This window comes from Odocoileus virginianus, chromosome 2 (assembly GCF_023699985.2).
Source record: "Odocoileus virginianus isolate 20LAN1187 ecotype Illinois chromosome 2, Ovbor_1.2, whole genome shotgun sequence".
Classification (NCBI taxonomy): Eukaryota; Metazoa; Chordata; class Mammalia; order Artiodactyla; family Cervidae; genus Odocoileus; species Odocoileus virginianus.
In genome coordinates this window covers 1,875,062-1,892,378 of record NC_069675.1, presented here as the reverse complement: position 1 = coordinate 1,892,378, position 17,317 = coordinate 1,875,062, and the positions used below count along the sequence as shown (strand labels likewise).

The 17,317-nt window shown below is 44.9% G+C and overlaps 1 protein-coding gene across 4 annotated transcripts in view; it reads right to left on the bottom strand.

Annotated features, from left to right (window-relative positions):
• Window positions 1-209: 209 nt before the first annotated feature.
• Window positions 210-17,317, bottom strand: part of NPHP1 (nephrocystin 1) — a 65,230-nt gene continuing 48,122 nt past the window's right edge. For 3 of the 4 annotated variants that reach the window (XM_020876750.2, XM_020876742.2, XM_070474094.1), the window contains exons 15-20: window positions 16,977-17,053; window positions 15,654-15,753; window positions 5,392-5,504; window positions 3,363-3,436; window positions 2,715-2,759; window positions 210-669 (exon numbers count right to left, since the gene is read on the bottom strand). In XM_020876750.2, coding sequence (XP_020732409.2) covers window positions 397-669; window positions 2,715-2,759; window positions 3,363-3,436; window positions 5,392-5,504; window positions 15,654-15,753; window positions 16,977-17,053 — 682 coding nt within the window. In that variant the 3' untranslated portion in view covers window positions 210-396. Of the gene's footprint in view, window positions 670-697; window positions 859-2,714; window positions 2,760-3,362; window positions 3,437-5,391; window positions 5,505-15,653; window positions 15,754-16,976; window positions 17,054-17,317 lie in introns of those variants that run through there. The other variant, XM_020876758.2, reaches the window with a different exon arrangement.

Sequence of the window (17,317 nt, the reverse complement as noted above, 5' to 3'; positions counted from 1 at the left end):
TAAGTTGTGTTCGACACGTTATGACCCCACGGACGGCAGCACACCAGGCTTCCCTGTCCTTCACTGTCTCCCAGAGTTTGCTCAGACTCATGTCCATTCAGTCAGTGATGCTGTCTTAACCATCTCATCCTCAACATACTATACTCAACTACACTCAATTTTAAAAGAAATGTAGCAGTTGTTTTTTGAAAAAAAAAAATCTCTTTAAATTATTACTTATAAAAATTTGCTTTACTGTATGACACATATTCAAATGATCAGATAAACATTTCCTATAGAACGTGGCCAGTACAGAAAAGTGACGGGACCGTTAGTTCTGGTTTGGCCACGTGATGCAGGGCATCGTGGAGGGTCTATCATGTTCAGCGGGAAGCTGAGGGTCAAAGGCCACTGCTGTCAGGCTATGTTCTTTCTTCTTTCACCCAAGAAGTCATAGGTCTGCTCGGAAATGTCGAAAGGTTCATGGACCCCCTCCGGCGACAGCAGAACCTGGAGGACGCCCTCATTTTCCTGGTTTTGCTGGAGGAAGTCGGCGATGACCTTCCAGCGGGCAGCCTCAGTCTCCTCCTCGGCCCACCTAAACGGGGGCAGGAGCGCGGAGCGCAGCAGGGGGAGCACGCAGTCGTGGTAGGCCAGCAGGAACACGGCCGTCAGCAGCTCCCTGTCTCTCTGGAAAACACCGGCCACGACAGTCACGGTGAGCGGACCCATGCCGTTACTTCTCAGGTGTTACATCTAGGGACTCTGTTAACTGGAAGCCATTGAGGGAGGCGGTGGGATGGAGGTGCTGGGGACTCCTGGCAGGTAATGGGCTCTGAACCAGCTGTTCAGTCAGGACATGGACCCAGCAGGGGTCACCTCGGGGACAAATGAGAGATTCTCTCTGAGGGTCTGAGAGGGACTCCTTGAACCCAGGGTGCCCACTGAGCTCCACTGAGGGTCTCGCACATTCCACCAAGGAGACAGGGGCATGGAGTCTAATTCTGGGGCCAAGGGTGCGGTTCCAGGTACATGGAACTAAGAAAACATAGTGTGAAGCCAGCTGGATCACTGAATTAGCTCAAGGCATCACAGGAGAAGTGTAGCAAGGGCCCTGTCTGAAATCCAGAGAAAGGAGCCCAAGGAGTGGGGATGTCTTGTCAACCCCTCCCCCCCCAGAACAGGAGCCAGGCGACATCCCAAGGGCAGGCAGCCCAGCTCCACAGCTCAGGTGGGCATTGCAGGGGCGCAGGAGGTTTGCACTGAGATATGACCCCTCCAGGGGGAGCTGGAGAGGCTGCTTCTACAGGCCCGAGGCCCAGCACCTGTCCACTACTGAGCAAGAACAGCATTATGCCTGCCAATTTGGGTCGAACGGGAGCTCAAATAAAGATACAGTATATACACCATTTTTTTTCCTTTCAATTTTTAGTGTCTTTCTTTGTTCTCCCTTGTTGCTTGAGGACAATGAAAAGTTCAGATTAAAAGTCCAAAAACTGTGGACCATGGGCCCCATGCAGCCCACCTCCATCTCTTTTTATAGTCTTATAGAACCAGTCGTACTCAGGTGTTTAATACCGCCTGTAGCTGCCTTGCATTACAAAGGCGGAGCTGGGTATTTGAGACAGAGAGCATGCGGCCTGCAAAGCCAAAAATATTGACTCTCTGGCCCTTTACCAAAAAACTTTGTCAGTCTTGGACTAGAGCAGTCAAGCCACTGCACACGGATGGCTGCGAGCTCAGTTTGGTAACGACACGCTCTGGGCCACGGACGCACAGTCATGCGTGCTTTCAATGTAAGGCGCAGCTTATGCCAATTTTCCTCTTACTTCTCTGTACCTGACTTTGAGAGCCAGGGGATTATTTTTTTTTTTTTTAATGAGAGAAATTTGATAGGCAGCTGGAATATTTTGGCTTAGAAACTTCTCCTCAATTCAATAAAACTCAGTGGTCTGATTCTCTTGGTAAATGTCACGTTGCACTTGAAAATATGTGGGTTATTTTCAAAGATTTTTGATATTGATTTCTAACATAATTCCACAGTTAGAAACATAAAAGAACAGACTCTGTATGATTTCAATACCTTTAGACCATCAAATTTTTGTACTTGTTTTATGTCTCTGGATATGTTCCAGCGTCTCCTATAGTCTATGGGAAACTGAATAGAATTTGTAGCCTACTGTTGTGTGAAAATTATATACATCTTAATTATGTTGAATTGGTTCATGGTGTTTTTTAGGTCTACTATATCCTTCTACTTTCCTGCATATTCATTCTATTCATTTTTGAGAGCTTGATATTGAAACGCCAACTAAAAATCTTAATTTATCTACTTAAAAAAATAACTGTAATATACAGTGGAATTGTATGTAACTTTGCTCTATATTTCCAAGTTTCCTGTAAATGTGTTACCATACTTTCATAATTTAAAAAATAAAAAAGAAACAGAAAAAAAAAAGTCTCCCCAAGGAACATGGAAGATAAAGACACTAAAAATTGAAAGGAAAAAAAAAAATGTGTCTGAAATGACTGTCTTGATCAAGTGCTTTTTTAAATGCTTAGAATCCATCACCCATAGCCTTCTTTGAAGGTGCCTTTGGAACCATATTAACAAGGTTGAACTGTCAACAGGGACTGTGAGTATGGCACACTTCAGCTAAAGAAGACGTGCGGTTAGGACGTGTAGCCAACACTGAGCACAGAACTGTGAAGTCTGGGGTGGACCATCACGTTACCTTCTCTGATCTTTTTAACGTACTCTCTTTCTCAGCCCAGGAACTCTAAAAAGCAAACAGAAACACTAGATTAATCTGAGTATTCGCAAGTCTTTGCCACATCTCTGCAACTTTACTCTGTAAGTAAACTTACAGGCAGGGTTAAAAACGACATATAGAACCGGCTCATGTGAGCAGTGGATCTCGAGTTAGGCATCACGTCCTAGGGACCCAACCCAGATGGAGTAGGCGGAATGTATCAGCAAGCGATTCTTCACAAGCTACAAGTAGGAACTAATTTAGCAGGTTTGCCTGGTGGCTCAGACAGTAAAGAGCCCGCCTGCAATGCAGGAGACCGGGGTTCCATCCCTGGGCCGGGAAGATGCCCTGAAGAAGGGAATGGCTACCCACCCTAGCATTCTGGCCTGGAGAATCCCACGGACAGAGGAGCCAGGAGGGCTACAGTCCATGGGTCACAGAGAGCTGGACACGGCTGAGCGACCAACACTTTCACTTTCACTTGCAAGTAAATATTTCTATCAGTGCACAAGGTTTCAGAAAAGCTTCTTAAAAGAAATAAAACACCCAGAGTTCAATTAGCCCCACAAAAGTATGAACTGAAGACCTTCTGGGACCCAGCAGGCCTCCATCATGAAACATACTACCCACCCTGAGTGCATCCATTATGTCTGACTCCTCCAAGAGCCTGGGGAAGGTGGCCAGCACTGGATTACTAATTAAATCTGAAATACAAAAGAACAGGAAGGATTTTATATAAGCTTCATCCAACGTAATTTATGGCAATAGACATACAAATATTCATTCAGATTGAAATTACTGTGCCACATGATTTGCTGATTATACACTCTACCCATTTCAACCTCTTGGAGGGCTGGAAGCTGTCCCCCGCAATCCCCACCTGTCTCCACATCCACAACCCAGGGGTTCCGAAATGAGTCTGGTATCAAGTAGAGCTTTCAGGATGGGAGCAAGGTGGCTCTGAACAGAGTCAGACTGGAAAATCCCGATTTTCTTTCTGTGTTTTTCTCCCTACCTCCCTTTCCTCCTCATGACTGAAGTGTGGTGCGGTAAGAGGACTCGTCCAATTACAAGGCACCCATGCCCTCAGAAGGCTGAGCGGGAACCAGCAGGCACCCGGGGAAAGGAGGCGGAGGGCGGGCGGGTCCGGCCTGACTGCAGTCCCCCGTTGCTCGGGAGGACCTCGATGGCGGTGGTGACACTGAAAGGCGTCAGGAGATGGCCGTGTGCCTACATACTGTGCAGGAGAACCCTGATATCTCACAGTCCACAAGGGCGCGTGCAGAGACACACACCAGGAAGGACACCCCACAAGTGGCAAGGGCAGTGACTGCCACAATCTGTGTTCTCAGTTGAGAAAAATCCTCCCTCTAGGTCTTACTAGGTTTATTCGGATGCTCAGATCCAAATAAAGTCAACAATTTTGAGTCGCCTTCTTACCTATAAAAAAACCTAATAAGCCTTATCCTCTTTAAGGCGTCATGTCATTCATGAAGTTTTTCTAGAGTCACTGAAACCAATTCAAAGGCATGTGATGACTGAAAGGCTTAAACTGTGCTTCCTTTAGAGTTATAATTATTCCTTGAGGAATGCTGGTGCTTCTCTGAGTTCCATTTCTACTTGCCTACCCAGGTAGTGCGTCTCCGGAAGAGAACTCGTGTCTAACCATGAACTCCGCCTGTCCACGAGTGCTAAGTCATCCTGGGGTTCTCTCTCCTTACTCCATTCCAGCCACACTGCCTGCTTTCAATTTCAATTCCTCCAGTGCACTCAGCACTTTCTTGCCTTGGGTCTTCAGACACGCTGGTCCTTCTAGCCAGAAGGGATCCAAGCCCACCCATCTCCCCTGTAAGTATCACTCCTGTCTCAGGTCTTACATATTCCTTGCTTGGAAAAGCCTTCCTTCATCCCACACATTAATTCAGGTCTTCCTAGTGTATGCTCTTATTGTGTATTTCCCTTCAGAACATTTAAGGTTAAAAAGGATTATTCACATAATTTTGTGTTTGAAGTTTGTGGCTCCACCAGGATAAGGATGCGCCGCCCTGGTGTGTAGTACCCCCTCAATAAAGAATATCCAATAAAACGAAACTTTTTTAGAGGGAATTCTTACAACACATGCCAATCTCTGGCCAAGTTCAATCATATGTGACAACTCACTGATTTTTTTAAAGTTACTTTTAAACATTTTACTGGGGAAAAGTTTCAAGCTGACAAAAAAGTTGCAATATAGAACCCATGAATATCTCTCACTTGGTCTCACCAATTTTACTGATGTTTAAACTTCTTGCATTAAAACCAGTTATCTGGGGGTAATTTGTTCTCTTCCCAAAAAGAGGATATGTATACCAAACACCCAGTAAAAACATTATTAAAGACATTAAGGGAAAAATATGATTATATATGAAATTTGGATCTCAAGTCTCCGGATTTTAAGATGTGAAAAGTGCATATGGTAAAGAACAGAACACATACTGAACTCATAGGATGCATGCTGAGCACAAGACTGCATATGAAGTCACTGATGGTCACTGATGCTCTTCTCAATATTTTATTCCAACTGTCACCTTCAGAAGCAGAAGATACAGGCTGGCAGAGGTTACATTTACTCAAAGCACAGGGCACTGTTACAAGTGAGGAAACCACAAAGATGTCTCACCTGCACTGCTCAGGCTCATCCTGTCTTTCAGGAGAACATCTCCAAGAATCTGGCGATAAAATATCAACAAATGAACGCAGCACATGCTTCCAATTAATGTTTCTGGTAGTAGGCTATTAAAGAAGAAAGAATACATTGTTTAATATACTCATTAAGCAATCCCCTATGATCCAACCTATGGTGCTGAAGCTGAAGCTCCAATACTTTGGCCACCTGACGCAAAGAACTGACTCATTGGAAAAGACCCTGATGCTGGGAAAGATTGAAGGCAGGAGGAGAAGGGGAAGACAGAGGATGAGATGGTTGGATGACATCACCAGCTCAATGGACATGAGTTTGAGTAAGCTCTCGGAGTTGGTGATGGACAGGGAAGCCTGGTGTGCTGCAGTCCACGGGGTCGCAAAGAGTCAGACACGACTGAGCAACTGAACGTGACTGAACTGAACTGGTGGTGCTTTTTATTTTATTTCATTATTATTATTATTTTTTTGGTGGTGCTTTTTAAATGCATACTCATTACTCTAATGAAGAGTTCTGAGTTTTGCTTAATTATTGAAAAGAATGTTAAGGAAAATTTCCTTAATGTTAAGTCTAAGTTAATGTTATATAAGTTAACTATAACATTAACTATAAGTTGGCCATGTTAAACTTCAAAAAACTTTTATTTTTATGTGTATACTTTCAAGTCACAACTTTGAGTTACAATTTCTGTTCCACATTTGCATACACATCCATGTCAAATGTCAAATAAAAAATAAAAGTCATCAATTAGAAAGAACGGGGACTAGTCAGCTGCAAGTTTTAACAAAGCCGTGTTGCCACCCCCACCCGCTGTGATGAATGCAGAGGAAACATGAGTTCAAGCTTTTCACGGTGCTGGGTGGGACACAGGAGGGTGTGACAGATCAGAATGAATTCCGACTTTGCTACTTCCAAGCTATGTGCTTTGGAGTTCATTTTATCCTTGAGTTTTGGTTTCTTCATTTGTAGAACACAGATAGTCATACCTGCATTTCAGGTTATTAAAAAGATTAAAATGAGGTAAATGTGGAAAGCTTAAGGGAATGTCTGGTACATAGTAAGTGTTCGACAACAAAAATATTTCAATATTGAAGGTAAGTTGATATCAGTTTAAAATAGACCGTAAGAACTTTAGGATGTTGTATGTAATTTTCATGGTAACTAGAAAGAAAAAAATCTATACACAAAAGGTAATGAAAAGGGAATCAAAATGGATCACTGTGAAAATGTCAATTAAAACCAAAAGATGGCAGTAAGGGGAGAAATGAGGGACAAGGGGGGAAATGAGGGACAAGAAAAAAAAACTTAAGATGTACAGAAAATGGATAACAAAATACAATTGAGTCCTTCCACATTAGCAATTACTTTAAATGTAAGTGGATTAAACTCCTCAATCCAAAGACACAGATTGGCAGAATAGATTTTTTTAAAAACAGGATCCAATCTATCTACAAGAGACCCACTTTAGATGTAAGGACATTCATAGGTTGAAAATAAAAGGACAGTTAAAGATACTCCATACAAATAGTAAACAGAGAAGATATACTGCTCAGATATACTGATATCAGACAAGAGACTTTAAAGCCAAAAAGCTGTTACGAGACAATGAAAGATGTTATATAATGATGAGAGGGCCAATTCATTAAGAAAACATAACAATTATAAACATATACAATAAACATCAGAGCTGCTAGATATATGAAGTGCACACTGACAGAAGCGAAGAGAGAAAAAGATCTGCAGTCACAGGAGGAGACCTCAATACTCCCCCTCCAATAAGGGACAGAACGACCAGCATGCAGGCATGCCATGTTGCTTCAGTCGTGTCTGACTGTGAGGCCTTATGGACTGCAGCCTGCCAGGCTTCTCCTGCCTGGAGGACAACCAGACAGATCAGGAAGGAAAGAGAACCTGAACTACACTGTAGACCCACTGTAACTGACAGACGTATACAGAACACTGCCCAGTAGCAGAATATACATTTTTCTCAAGTGATCAAGGAACATTCTCCAAGATAGCCATATGCTGGACACAAAATAAGTCCTAACAATTTAAAAGACAAATTATGTAAAGTATGCTTTCTTTTTTCCCCCAAAGTGTCTTTTCTGATCGCAATGGAATGAAGCTAGAAACCAAGAGCAGAAGAAAAACTGGAAAATTCACAGCTATGTGGATATTAAACCTGAAGCCAGGGGCTTCTCTGGTGGTCCAGTGATGGAGAGTCTGTCTTGCAATGTAGGGAATGTGGGTTCAATCCCTGGTCGGAGAACTAAGACCCCACATGCTGAGGAGCAACTAATGCCCGCGTGCCACAGCTGCAGGGCCCACAGAGATCCCAGATGACATGAAGATGCTTCACGCTGCAGCCAAGGCGCAACAGAGCCAGAGAGACAGCCTACAGACCAGACACTGGATGCACACTGGGCACTCAGCGGGGACAGCGAGCACTAGGGCTGCCCTGACCAGACACTCGAGAAAATGCCCTGAGTCACCCCAAACACACATTTTCTAAGTGTCATGTTTAGAAGCACATGAACTCTGTCGCTAAGCATGAAGAGTGACCATAGAAGAAATCTCAAAAGCCTGGCAAACAATGTACTCTTATCAAAGGGGAAGATGTCTTTGAGCTAAGAAAAACCACCTCACCTTACAAAGGAGGTCTTAGTTTCAGAAATTAACCCTTTATTCTAATTTCGAGGATGAAAATTTTAGAAGGGAAAGTTAATCACGCAGGTAACATCCAGGCTTCCAGCCAGTTGGAAGAGAACAGAATGAATGTGACCTCCAAGGGGAGTTTCACATAATTTAGACAGGACACCTTGACCACTCCATAACCCTTGCACTTCTAGAAATGTCAAAAATGCAAGATAGATTCTCTTACCACACTTAAATTCATACACCACATTTGGTACACAGAGTCAGAAGTCATCTTTTTCCAACCCTGCTAAAATTCTGATCTTGTGTGTACCTGACCGAGACGTCAAGGGCTGGCTGTGAGGAACACGGAAGCTGCCCTGATGCCACCACATGCCTTCTTGTTTTCACACTCTGACTCCCACGGCTTGTCCTGCCTCCCACCCTCTGCTCTGTGGCTCATGTGGGCAGTGTTTCAGAGGCATGCCCAAACTCATCGCATGCTGAAAAACAGCCATTAATTCTGCGAGGGGAAGGGGTGGAACCTTCCTTCCATTCTCCCCTCCCCTTCTCTCCCAGAGCAGCCTGCTCCATCTGGCAGGCACTGCGGCCTGCCTGTAGGAGAGGTCTTCAGCGCCCACTGTGTGGGCACTCCTTTCCTTCTGGCACCTCGCCATAACACAGAGCAATGCTGCTGGCTCTTTATCAGAGTTTCCTTTAGGGAAATTCTTTGATTTTCCCAAACCCAAGAGGCCAGAAAGTTCTAAGCTGAAGAAGTAAAGATATACCTTTCTGACCTCACAGAGAGACCAGCAGAAGTACAATAAACACGATAAAAGGCCCCAGGCAAGTAACTTCCTGGTGTTTCCCTGGGGGCTCAGATGGTAAAGAATCTGCCTGCAAGGCAGGAGACCTGGGTTCAGTCTCTGGGTCAGGAAGGTCTGCTGGAGAAGGGAATGGCAACCCACTCCAGTGTTCTTGCCTGGAGAATCCCATGGACAGAGGAGGCTGGCGGGCTACAGTCCATGGGGTTGCAAAGAGTTGGGCACGACTGAGCAACTAACACACAAATAACACTACTACTTCCTTTATTTTTAGCAACAATACAATGGAGGTAAAAGAGAAAAAAAGATGAGATACATCAGAAAGGCAAAGGAAAATAAATTTATAGCAAATTTATACCCAGACATATAGCCTACTCCCATAGACTAGGGTTTCTCAGGATTTAGAACCCATGCACTGGGAGCCTGGGTCTAAATCTAGGGCTTTCCCTCATCAGGAGTTTAAAAACATGTCTTTGGTTTAGGATTTGATATGTACACGCGGCTATGTTTAAAATGGATAACCAACAAGGACTTACTGTAAAAAAAAAAAAATAACGATTAAAAAATAATTTAAAAAATTAAAAGTCGTAAAGCAGAGAGAGAAAAAGCATGCATTTGGTCAAATCATATCAAGTTACATCCCATCAAAAAACAGCTCCAAAATCAGAAAACCAAGTCTTGGTGAAAGGTAAGGATCTATTTGCTCCCTGTTTTGTCTCAGCTGAGGGTGCACACAATCACAGCTGTCTCTGTAAAAGGAGATCCAGGCACAGGATTCCGGGGCCGCTTCTCTGGTCAAGAAAATGAGTCCAGGGCTTCTCTGGTGGCTCAGTGGGGGAGAATCCGCCTGCCAATGCCACTGATGTGGGTCCCGGGAGGATCCCACATGCAGTGGGGCAACTAGGCCTGTACACCACTACTGAGCCTGTGTCACAGAGCCCAGGAGCCACAGCTGTTGAGCCCACGCCCCAGAGCCCTTGCTCTGCAACAAGAAAAGCCATAGCAATCAGAAGCCCACGCACTGCAACTAGAGAGCAGCCCCCACTTGTTGCAACTAGAGAAGAGAAAGCCCGTGTGCGGCAATGAAGAGCCAGTGCAGCCAAAAATAAATACATGAAAAGAAGACGAGTCCACATTGATTCCCCTGCTCCTGACAGCCTAGGAGACACACGGGGAGCCCTGCTGGCCTGTGAGCGGGCAGGATGAAGCTGGCCAGCAAGGATACTGGGGAAACTGGCCCTGATAGATTATAACTGGGCTTCCTTCCCTTGGCTCCACCTACATTGGTATATGACCCTTGGCGTAATAAAAAAGAGCCCCAGTCCTTTCTTTTCAGGCAGAGAAATTTGGCTAAACAAAGATGATGGTGTGTTTTTTTTCTGCAGCATGTGGGCCTAGTTCCCTGACCAAAGATCAAACATGTGCCTCCTGCAGTGGAAGTGTAGTGTCTTAACCACAGGACTGCCAGGGAAGTCTCAAAAGATGAAGTTCTTAAGCACCAGGGAGTGGGGACAGAGGTGGGGCAGACTTGGAGCAGAGAAGCAGGAAGGCTACTGGTAGAATTGTGTGTGTGTGCTCAGTCATGTTCGGCTCTTTGCAAACCCATGGACTCCGTCAGGCTCCTCTGTTCGTGGAGTTTTCCAGGCAAGAATACTGGAGCGGGTTGCCATGCCCTCCTCCAGGGTATCTTCCCAACCCAGGGATAGAATCCAAATCTCCTGCATCTCCTGCATGGCAGGCGGATTCTTTACCGCTGAGCCACTGGGGAAGCCCCATTGGTAGCATTCATGCCTTCTTTTTCCACCCACTATGAGCGGCAGGTGAGGGAGAGGAGATTGAGCAGGGCTAACCCCACCTCAAGGCCCACCTCCAGGGCGCACCTGCACCCAGCCTCTTACCTCGAACCCACAGCACAGCCCTTGCACCACAGCCCACGGCTCTGCAGCAGGGCCCGGGCCTCTGGCTTCTCCCTGCCTACAGCCTGTCTCTGGGACAGCCTGCCTGAGGCCACAGTCCTACTGGCAGGTCCCAAGGCCCACACTGGACACTAACAGGAGTGCACATTTCTAGATTCTGCAAGTCAGTCAGTTGGTCAGTTCAGCTGGTCAGTCATGTCCGATGCTTTGTGACCCCATGGACTGCAGCACGCCAGGCCTCCCTGTCCATCACCAACTCCCGGAGTTTACCCAAACTCCTGTCCATTGAGTCAGTGATGCCATACAACCATCTCATCCTCTGTCGTTTCCTTCTCCTCCTGCCCTCAATCTTTCCCAGCATCAGGGTCTTTTCAAATGAATCAGCTCTTCGCATCAGGTGGCCAAAGTATTGGAGTTTCAGCTTCAACATCAGTCTTGTCAATGAATATTCAGGACTGATTTCCTTTAGGATGGACTGGTTGGATCTCCTTGCAGTCCAAGGGACTCTCAAGAGTCTTCTCCAACACCGTAGTTCAAAAGCATCAATTCTTCAGTGCTCAGCTTCCTTTATAATCCAACTCTCATTTCCATACATGACCACCGGAAAAACCATAGCCTTGACTAGACGGACCTTTGTTGGCAAAGTAATGTCTGCTTTTTAATATGCTACCTAGGTTGGTCATAACTTTTCTTCCAAGGAGTAAGTGTCTTTTAATTTCATGGCTGCAATCACCATCTGCAGTGATTTTGGAGCCCAAAAAAAGTAAAGTCTGCCACTGTTTCCATTGTTTCCCCATCTGTTTGCCATGAAGTGAAGAGACTGCATGCCATGATCTTAGTTTTCTGAATGTTGAGCTTTAAGTCAACTTTTTCACTCTCCTCTTTCACTTTCATCAAGAGGCTTTTTAGTTCTTCTTTGCTTTCTGCCATAAAGGTGGTGTCATCTGCATATCTGAGGTTATTGATATTTCTCCCAGCAATCTTGATTCCAGCTTGAGCTTCATCCAGCCCAGCGTTTCTCATAAGTTAAATAAGCAGGGTGACAATATACAGCCTTGATGCACTCCTTTTCCTATTTGGAACCAGTCTGTTGTTCCATGTCCAGTTTTAACCGTTGCTTCCTGACCTGCATACAGGTTTCTCAAGAGGCAGGTCAAGTGGTCTGGTGAATATTCCCACCTCTATCAGAATTTTCCACAGTTTGTTTTGATCCACACAATCAAAGGCTTTGGCATAGTCAATAAAGCAGAAAGAGATGTTTTTCTGGAATTCTCTTGCTTTTTTGATGATCCAGCAGATGTTGGCAATTTGATCTCTGGTTCCTCTGCCTTTTCTTTAAAACCAGCTTGAACATCTGGAAGTTCACGGTTCACATATTGCTGAAGCCTGGCTTGGAGCATTTTACTTGAGCATTACTTTACAGGAGTGTGAGATGAGTGCAATTGGGCAGTAGTTTGAGCATTCTTTGGCATTGCCTTTCTTTGGGATTGGAATGAAAACTGACCTTTTCCAGTCCTGTGGCCACTGCTGAGTTTTCCAAATTTGCTGGCATATTGAGTGCAACACTTTTACAGCATCATCTTTCAGGATGTGAAATAGCTCAACTGGAATTCCATCACCCCACTATCTCTGTTCGTAGGGATGCTTCCTAAGGCCCACTTGACTTCACATTCCAGGATGTCTGGCTCTAGGTGAGTGATCTCACCATCGTGATTATCTGGGTCGTGAAGATCCTTTTTGTACAGTTCTTCTGTGTATTCTTGCCACCTCTTCTTAATATCTTCTGCTTCTGTTAGGTCCATATCATTTCTGTCCTTTATTGAGCTCCTCTTTGCATGAAGTGTTCCCTTGGTATCCCTTGGATCCTTGAAGTGGAGCCCAATTTCATGATGGCCGTCAGGGCTCTCTCTGGGCTCTGGGAGGAGGGTCGCGTGCACGCAGAGATGAGATGAGGGAGGCCAGGGGCCACAGGCGGCAGGGCAGAGCTTTTACAGCGGCAGGAAGAGCTCTACCTTGAAATCATTTCACAAACATTTTTCGGGTGCCTACTATGTGCTGTAACCAACAAGGGCCTCTATTCCTGAGGTCGGGGCTGAGGGCTGAGGGAGAACCCAGGACACAAAAGAAAATTTACAGCTTTGGGAGAATGGGCCCGTTGATCTGACCACTGCTGACCCAGTCAGATCGATCTCTAGATTGTAAAGCATATCTCCCTGCCAGTATTTGAAGCCAAAAGAAACACTATTAAAAGCTGTACTTGAAAGATATGCTTGGAAGTGCTTTAGACTTTGGAGAGCTTACCAACCAGAGCAGCAGCAGGTGGTTGACGGAGTAGGAAGAATGAGGCCGAACAGCTTTCCTTTTACAAAGACCGCGCCTGTGCTGGTGCTGCTTTTTTTTTTATCTTGAAAAATAAAAATTGTCCAGGAAAAGACTGGCCGAAAAGGGGGAGCTCATAGGCTCTGTGGACATCTGGGGTGGCGGGCAGGGCGGCGGGGAGCCAAGAGTGAATACTACCCATGAGTACACAATTAATGGTTGTTGAAAGATTGAACTGTTAACACTATCATTATAAAACACATTTCAGTGCTAGTGATAAGAACAAGGGATACTTAAACGGGGAGCGTGATCTCAAGCGAGGAAAGCAGCCACTCACGAGTGCTCCAAGTCTCCCCGACCCCTGAGCGCCCGGCAGCAGCCAGCAGGTCACGGTGGGGCTGCCCGGCTGCCCCTTCTCTGTTCGAGAGCCACGTCCTTCTGCCCACCCTTCTGTGCCGCACGTTCTCCACAGCCCCACATCGTCCAACAGCACCTCCTTCAAAACGTCAAGGCCTGATCTGACCTCCTCTGATCTTACCAGCTACACAGCACATCCTCATCTGAACAAATTCTATGACAGCACTGCTATCTGCTATTATATTTACACTTATCTACACATAGGATATTTACATTTATTTACACACATGACAATACTGGGGCTTCCCTGGTGGCTAACACAGTAAAGCAACGCAAGAGACCTGGGTTCGATTCCTGGGTCAGGAAGACCCGCTGGAGAAGGAAAGGGCAACCCACTCCAGTTTTCTTGCTTGGGAACTCCCATGGACAGAGGAGCCTGGTGGGCTACAGTTCACAGGGTCACAAAGAGCTGGACACGACTAATCCCCTGAGTACACATACGATAATAATAGTAATAATTACTGTGATACTTATTGTGTATTACTGTGAGGCATGTACCATAAATACGAGGCAAATGCTTTATATATTTTCATTTCCTTAAACCTCATTAAAGCTTGAGGGGCTTGATATTATTATTATGTTCATTTTAAAGACACAGACCTTGAGACCCTGAGAAAGATGGTAAATGGCCTGTCCAAGAGATTACTGAGCTGGAAATGGCTAGACCTGGGATGCTGCCAGTGTAAAAGCTCCCTAAAGGATATGCAAACTAGAACCACCATGAGATACCACTAATCACTTATTAAAATGGGCAAAACAGAAAAAAATCGATCATATAAAATGCTGTCAAGAATATTGGAGTAACAGGAACTCTCACACGTTGCAGGAGAGAGTATAGAACAGCCTGGTCATATTGGAAAACAGTTTGGCAATTTCTTATAAAGTTAAGCAAAGGCCAGATGATCCAGTAATCTCACAAGAAAGGAAGACATAAGTCCACACACACAAACAACTCTTATGCAAATATTTAGAGTAGCTTTATTCATGATTGCCCAAACCTAGAAACAACCCAAATGTCTCTGAACTGGTGAATAAACAAACACATTGTGTATATCCACCAAATGGAATACCAGTTAGAACAAAAAGGAGCAAACCACTAACACATGGGGCTTCCCAGGTGGCTCCGTGGTAAAGAATCCTCCTGTCAGTGAAGGAGACGCAGGAGACTTGGGTTCGATCCCTGGGTTGGGACGATCCCCTGGAGAAGGCAATGGCAACCCACTCCAGTATTCTTGCCTGGGAAATCCCATGGACAGAGGAGCCTGGTGGGCTACAGTCCATGGGGTCGAAAAAGAGTCAGACATGACTTAGGCAACTGAGCATGCATGCAGGCGTACACTGACACACAACTGCATGGACACATCTCAATTATGTTATGTTAGATGAAAGAAGCCAGACTCAAAAGGCTATACATTGTGTGATTCCATTTGTAGACCATTCTGGAAAAGGTAAAACTGGTAAAAGAAAACTGATCAACTGTTGCCTGAGACCAAAGCCAGAGATTTGATTACAAAGGGGCATGAGATCACTCTTTAGAGTGACAGAAATATTCTTTATCTTGACTGTGTGGTAGCTACATGACTGTATACACTTGTCAAAACTCAAAAAACTTAAAGTAAAAGGGGTAAATTTTACTTGCGTGTAAATTATACTTCAATAAACTTGACATTTAAAAAAGTTCCCCAGGGAATTTCCTGGCAATCCAGTGGTTAGGACTCTGAGCTCTCACTGCTGAGGTCACAAGTTCAATCCCTGGTCTGGGAACTAAGATCCCATAAGCCATGTGGTGTGGCCAAAAAAAAAAAAAAAAATTCATGATGATTTTTTTTAAAAAGTTCTCCAAAGTTCCCTAAGAGAAGGATCATGGATGATAAGCCCTGCTTAGTCAAAAGCTTCTATTCTACTTTTGACCACATCTATCATTTGTACTAACTGGTAAACTGAAGAGTACATTAATCTGAAATGTGTTATTATTCCATTTCCCTACTGATCCTTGGCTGAAGAATCAGCGAGGAAAAAAACCAAAAAACTAACAAATGGTGCCTGAGCAGGAAGACAAGCTGGAAGCAGAGAAGGTCCGTAAATGCTGAACCAGCCCAAGTTCACCAGACAGGTAACCACGGGCACTAACCTGAGCGTGCTCCGTGATCTTCTGTTCAAAGATCTCAGTTTCACTAGAAGTTGAGGCTGCCTCCTCATTGTCATCAACTGATGGAAAACACTACCATGTGCTTTTAAAAAAGAAAAAATAAATATCAAAATTTAGTGCTTAGGCAGTGAATGTGATAAAACAGTATTTTACATAAAATTTTATAATAGAAATAAGACAAAGTTTTTTCAGCACCAGGAGTGCTGAACTGTATGAAAGGCAGCAGCTGCCCGTACACCCTAAATGAACCAATGAAGTAAGATATGCCCTAAAGACCTTCAGAGGTCTTACCTTGACGGCTCAGTTGGTAAAGAATCTGCCTGCAATGCAGGAGACCCCAGTTCAACTCCTGGGTCGGGAAGATCCCCTGGAGAAGGGACAGGCTACCCATTCCAGTATTCTTGGGCTTCCCTTGTGGCTCAGCTGGTAAAGAATCTGCCTGCAATGCAGGAGACCTGGGTTTGATCCCTGGGTTGGAAAGATCCCCTGGATAAGGGAACAGCTACCCTCTCCAGTATCCTGGCCTGGAGAATTCCATGGACTGTACAGTCCACGGGGTTGCAAAGAGTGGGAAATGACTGAGCGACTTTCACTTTCACTTTCAAAGACCCTCAGAAGGTTCCCAACTGGCCCAGCCCTGGAGCTGCCACTACAGCAGATTCTTAGACAGCACCACTGCTGCTGGATTACAGAGGAAAGGGGAGTTTAAAAAGCATCTCTGACTTCAAGTGGAACCAACTGTATCTCAGACCCCAGGACCTTCCTGTTCCAAGATGGTGGGGCTGGCGTCGCTGCGTGTCCTAAATCATGAATCAAGGAGAGGGCTGTCTGAGGCGCCAGAGGGGAGTTTCAGATCTGTCAGGCTCCGAGATCCGAGAGGCAAGTGCCATAAATATTTGCCTGACTCTCCATGTTCCCGTTATCTAGCATAATGCCTGGTCAGTGGACATATCAAAAGATGCTCAATGTTTCTAGAGGGCAGCCTGGCAGGTATCCCAGTGACCAAGCAAGAGGAAATCGCTGAATTGGCCTGTCAGTTCTGAGGCCCTGCGCTCAATGAAAACAAGCCAACACAGGGTCCGTACGCATCCTAATTTCCTACGTTAAAGTCTCACATGTGCCACCAAGGAAATACTCACTTAGATGAAAATGATTAAGATTTTAATATCAAATGACATACTTTTAAAAATGTGAATTCACGTGAAGAGTGTTAGGCTTTTTAAACTATAGCTGTCTTCTTTGATGCATCTTCTGCTTGTTTAATCTTTAAGGAAAGGGAAGAAAGCAACAGAAAGAAAGTGGTACCTCTTCTGGATACTGAAGGGTCCACTTCAACACCTTTCTCATACGGGGTGCCTCCATTCAAGAAGAGCTTGTAAGTCCTACAAAAGAAAAGGACACGGTGCACATGTGACGCTGTGCAATAGTGGGGTCAGCAGTGGAACACTGTCTTAGCACAGGCACATCAACAGGCATTTTAGTTACGTCTCACTCATTGGTAAATGAGAATGAAAGCTGTTATCCTTCCCCAGGGTTCTCCTCTCAGTAAACTGAATCTCCGTCTTAACTATGAACTATAGAAAATACATTTCCCACGTTAAAGTGAGAAAGGTTAACTGATGTCATTTTGAGACTTTAATGACTTG